At 43.9% G+C, this 5171-nt stretch overlaps 1 protein-coding gene across 1 annotated transcript in view; it reads left to right on the top strand.

The window, feature by feature from the left end:
- LOC104295715 (DDB1- and CUL4-associated factor 12-like) overlaps positions 1-4309 on the top strand; it is a gene marked incomplete at its 5' end in the record, with an annotated part of 17801 nt that extends 13492 nt beyond the window's left edge. Inside the window, 2 exons of the mRNA XM_009895492.1 lie at positions 2901-3085; positions 3871-4309. Coding sequence (XP_009893794.1) covers positions 2901-3085; positions 3871-4029 — 344 coding nt within the window. The remainder of the gene's footprint in view (positions 1-2900; positions 3086-3870) is intronic.
- Between the last annotated feature and the right edge of the window lie 862 nt (positions 4310-5171).

Here is a 5171-nt window from a genome sequence, read left to right as displayed (position 1 = left end):
GGTAACACCAAGTTCGGAGCCAGTCATTGACCTGCTGGCTCTTCCTGTTTACCCCCTCATCATTCCCTGCAACTGGAGGGGTAGAAGAGAACAAGACTTGTGCTCCCAATCCCTTAACCAGTCGTTCTGAGGCCCTGAAATCTTTCTTCATTGCCCTCGTACTTCTTTTCACTATGTCGTCACTGCCTACCTGAAAGACTAAAAGGGGATAATAATCTGATTGCTGCACCAGGGAAGGAAGCTGCTTCTTAATATCATTAACCCGGGCCCCAGGGAGGCAGCAAACTTCCCTATATAGCGGGTCCACTCTACATATCGGGCCTTCTGTTCCCTTCAGGAGTGAGTCACCTATTACAGTGACCGTCTTTTGTTTTTGACTGTTGAGGTTTTGATTCGGGTGGTGGTCCGACTAGGCCTCCATGACACCTCCAAGCTGGGAGGATTATCATCCTCACCGTTGTTCAGTTCCCCTTGCAGAGCACTGTATGTGTTCTGCAATGGCACCTGGGAAGGTGTGGTAGTCAGCAGGCAGATGCGCCTGTTGCGTCGGGCAGGAACATTCACCATTGCCCCCCGTCCTCCAAGTTACCCCATTCAGTCAGTCAGGGAGAGGAGTGGGAGCTCTCCGCAGCAGGGGCTCTGTCTGCCTGCTGGGTTTCTGTAATGGGAGACAGGGTATGACTCCAGGCATCTATCTCCCTCTCGCATTCCCTGATAACCCTCAACCTACTTACCTCCTCCCTGAGCTCCATCACTAAGCGTGGGAGCTCCTCTACCTGGGCACACCTGCCACAGGCATGCTCACCACTGCTATCCAACGTTTGCATAAGAGCAGGGCACACCCTGCAGCCTGATGCCTGGGTGGCTACGTGTTCCCACGAGAGCTCTTGTCTGTGAAGCAGCATGAGAGCTGGTGCGTGCACAGTTCATCAGGTGAACCTGTGCCGAGGGTAGTGCTGGCTTCACCCCTGCCACGTCAGCAGCCCTCCCCCAAGCTGCTGCTCCCGGCATGAGCTAGTCACTTTTCCTGGCTTTGAAAAGCTCGAAAAAGAGCCCCTTGCCGACCCTTTTTGCCTCGATTCCCTTCCCCAGCGTGGACTTACCTGCACTGGAGCTGGTCTCCTCGGTGATATGCTATCTGCTGTCATACTCCATCATCTGTTTCTGTTAAGTAAGTGTTCTGCTGGGTTGCCTGTCAAGAGCATTTTTGGAGCAAAAATAAGAGGAGGTCCCCTCTTGTGCCTTTCTACTCTTATCCAAGTGACTGCTCTTGCTGATTGCAGAGGGCTTAAAGCTTTCTGCATGTATTTACTAGAGCCAGGCCCTTGTAATGGGGGCGGGGGGGAAATGTCTCTGTCTTGCTTAGATGCATTTGTAGTTCCCTGAATGAAAGTAGAGATTCTTATATGAATCTAGTAAATCTACTTCAGCAGGTGTGAGACTTGCACAGTGGTTTCCCATCTGTTAAGCCTGTAGCTAATACTTCACCTCTCATCTGGAGCATGACAATGTGGCCTTGCCTGTTCTAAGCGTGTGTCTGAGGTGCTGGAGGCTGTGGATGTAACATCAGGTTGCAGAGGCGGAAGAATGAGGATGTGTTACTAGTTAGGACTCTGTACAAAGGGGAAGGGGAAACTCCCTGGCTGCATCTACATCTTTTGGATGTCTGCTGTCACATGTCCTGCTTGGTGTATTCCAGTATGTTACAAGTTTTGTGACATTCAGTCACACTTGGTATGGTGACAGCAGTCGGCACGTGGATGTAGCTGGCATAACTCACTCTTTTCCCTTCCTGTTTGAATGCTTGTTTAGGCTGTAATTCAGTGGTACTTTAAAGAGGGCTTAAAAAGCCCTAGAGTTTATAACCTGGCATTATGTTGTGCAGTAAGGAAAAGCATAGATGTGGTGGGGTTTAATCTACGTAGAAGAGTTGTTTGGGATAGAGTGCTTACGCAGAATAAACCTTTTGCACAATAGAGATGAGATGACAGGACATATTGCAAATTCCATCATACAGAATCTCCCCAAGACTATTTCCAAGGGATCCTTGTTTAGCTGAGGCTTCAGTTTTAGATTTTGTGAAAACAAAATGTACTCCTTTTACTCAATCTAATGGCATAACTGAATTGTGCTAGAATGTTTTGTTTGGACTGGAAACTTGTTGTGGCTTCCCATGTGATGGTGTAACATGGTGGTGCTTGGGTTATAGGATTCTTAGTCTGTCTTCATTGCTGGGTGAAGTGCTAAAAGTGCCAGCTTATAAGAATAAGGTGTGCTTGTGTGAGAATATTTGATTAGGGATAGCTTCAAAATTATTTAAGAGCCTGATCTATCTTAGCAGCAAAGTAACTAGTGATTATTATGGTTATGCTTGCTTACAGCTAGCCTGTTGATCAACAAAATGCACTTGGTGGCAGCTGGGACGGTAATTTCTCTCAGTCACTTATCATAGCTTGACAGATAGCTAGGTAGAGTGTGAGCTCATGGAGGAAACCAATGTGATGTTCTTTTCTCTGCTGCCATGTACTAGCTTATGGTGTGTTTGCTTAGAGGCTTGTGACAAACAGAACAAAGCTGTTCTTGATCTTAAATGGCTTATTATCTTTGCTTATCTGGCAGAGCTGGGGCCTGCTGAGAATTAAGCTTCTTACTATGCACCATCAGAGTAGCTGATGGCCTCAGAGGAGAAGGGAAGTAGTATATGTAATTGAAGCTGCTGTTTCAGTAGTATCAATGGGATTTATCTGCATCACTCCATAGCAGTGGGGAAACTTATATGTTGTGGAGAATACTAGTCGGTAGTTCCTCTTAAAGAAAATATTAGACATCAAGCAGCAGCACTGCAGAGCCATAGCATCCATCTTCCTTACTGTGTTGTATGTCCCTTCTCTGTTTGACAGGTATTCGATCGGTGAGCTTCTATGAGCATGTCATTACGGTGGGAACAGGGCAAGGTTCCTTATTGTTTTATGATATCAGAGCCCAGAGGTTCCTGGATGAAAAGCCCCCACATGCCTGCTATGGACAGAAGCAGAAATTAGGAGGCAGTGAAATTTTGAAGTTGACTACTGGGAAAGGCTGGCTGGTGAGTAGCTTGTAGCTGTAGGAGACCCTTTACACAGGAGTGCTGTAGGGCTTGAACCGGTTCTTTTTGTAGTAATGGGAGCTATTGGATGAAATGCGACACAGTAAAACGGTGATCATGTAACCAATAACTGTAATCATGAAAAGCAAGAAGTGCTGCAGAATTGCTCTCTACAAAAGCTTTATGAAAGGGTATTGAATGGTTGGTTGTTTGGGTATAAGGCATGCTGACTACTCTTCTTATGCATTGATTCATAATTGAACTAGATTTTATAGGTTTATATTTTTGAATGTAATCTAAATTCTGTTTTCAGAACCTCAAACACAAAATACGTTTTCTTCTTTTAAAAATGTGGTACTCAAAGTAAGAGAGATTTAATTGTGTGCATTTTTTAATTTAATTGTGTGCATTTTTAAAACTGGCTTCCTGAGGTAATGCTACAGCAGGCACTTGAGTTCAATTTCCTGTATGTTATCATAAAGCAGTTAATGGCTTTGTCTAACTTCTCTCTATTATCTTTTGTACCATTGTGTTGTAACTTTAAAAACTAATGAAACTGGATATCTTCCCTACCCTTCACCTTCCACCCTCCAATGTTTGGTCCAAATGTCCTCAGAAAAAGCTTCAGGACACCTCTGGTATCTTCAAGTTGATCTGTCTGAAGCTTCAGGGAGTATTAACAGAAAAAAATTCCTTTTTAGGCTCTGGAAGCTACCTTCTGCTTCTGTGAGACAAGGTTTTGGGTTTGTTTGGCAACAATAACAATCTAAACTTTCCTTTAACAGAATCATGATGAAACCTGGAGGAATTATTTTTCTGACTTAAATTTCTTCCCAAATGCTGTTTACACCCACTGCTATGACTCGTCTGGAATGAAGCTCTTTGTGGCAGGAGGCCCCCTTCCATCAGGACTTCATGGGAATTATGCTGGTCTCTGGAGCTAATGATAACTCTTTGTAAATGCTGATCTCTACACAGATTTCCACTTTTATTTCCCTTTTTTTAACAGTAAAATTGTGTGATGCCATTGATTTCTGATTTAAATGCAGGTTATTTTTTGGCAGAGTCTTCTGTTGGTCTCCAACAGTCTTGTACATCTTTTTGAACCAGTATTTTTGCTTTAACCTCCTTGATCCTTCATATGAAGGGGTTTTGAAATCCCCCCCCCCTTTTTTTTTTATTGTATTTACTCCAAATGACTCTTCCCCCACATTTAGGCTATCTTGGCTGCTCCTGGGCTTTCTGTGAAAGTCTAGGGGCTGCAAGTCTGCAGATACTTTGTGTCAGTTACATTACCTGGAATGAGGACTACTTGTAATTAAAAAAATACTAAAAATATTTGAGATAAGCTACTACTTTATCTGCAGACCCTGGCCCGGGTTGATCTTATTTTTTTGAAAGTAAAAGTCTAATGACACTATTTAGAGGAATACGGTAATTTTAAGCTGTATTCATTGGAGTCCAGGGACGGATTCCCCAGGGATATTGCCCATCAAGCCCAAACTGCAGAAGTGCAGGAGTTCTCAAAAGCACATTTGTATTTGAATTGTAGTTTTCAGCAGTGCCAGGAGCAAAAATTGATCTTCTGTTTCTTCTTTGCCTGTCCCAGGTATCAGCTTGCACAACTGGAGTTTGCGTAGGCTGTTCTGCAGCGTGACTATTGCAGGGTGACATTACATGGAGGGCCTGCAGAGCTGCTGAGAGGAAATGGGGGCTAGGGACATGAGTGTTCTTGTCATTCAAAATGAACTAAATTTATCCATTTTCCAGATGAGCCAAGGTTCCTTAGTATGCTGCTGCAGTAGTTCATGGGTTCTTCATAAACTGTCTAAAATCAAGGACCTTTTTTGTCCCAGGCTGTGGAAACTTTTCCCATCTTAGCTGTTCTGGTTGGCCATCTCTTCTAATACATCAATGGAATAAATCAACTGTTTGGGGGTTTTTTTCTCCAAGGTTAGAGTGCATCTCAGACTTGTCTAATGCAAGCTAGAAGCTTTCCATGTAGCAAGATAACTTGCTGTTAGCTCATGTTGCGCTAACATCTGCTGTCATCCTACTTGCTATAGGAGATGCTCAGTCTTTCCCC

This window comes from Charadrius vociferus, unplaced genomic scaffold (genome assembly GCF_000708025.1).
Source record: "Charadrius vociferus isolate BGI_N301 unplaced genomic scaffold, ASM70802v2 scaffold462, whole genome shotgun sequence".
NCBI lineage: Eukaryota > Metazoa > Chordata > Aves > Charadriiformes > Charadriidae > Charadrius > Charadrius vociferus.
Note: the sequence above shows the minus strand (reverse complement) of the source record. Positions and strands in the feature narration are given on the sequence as shown.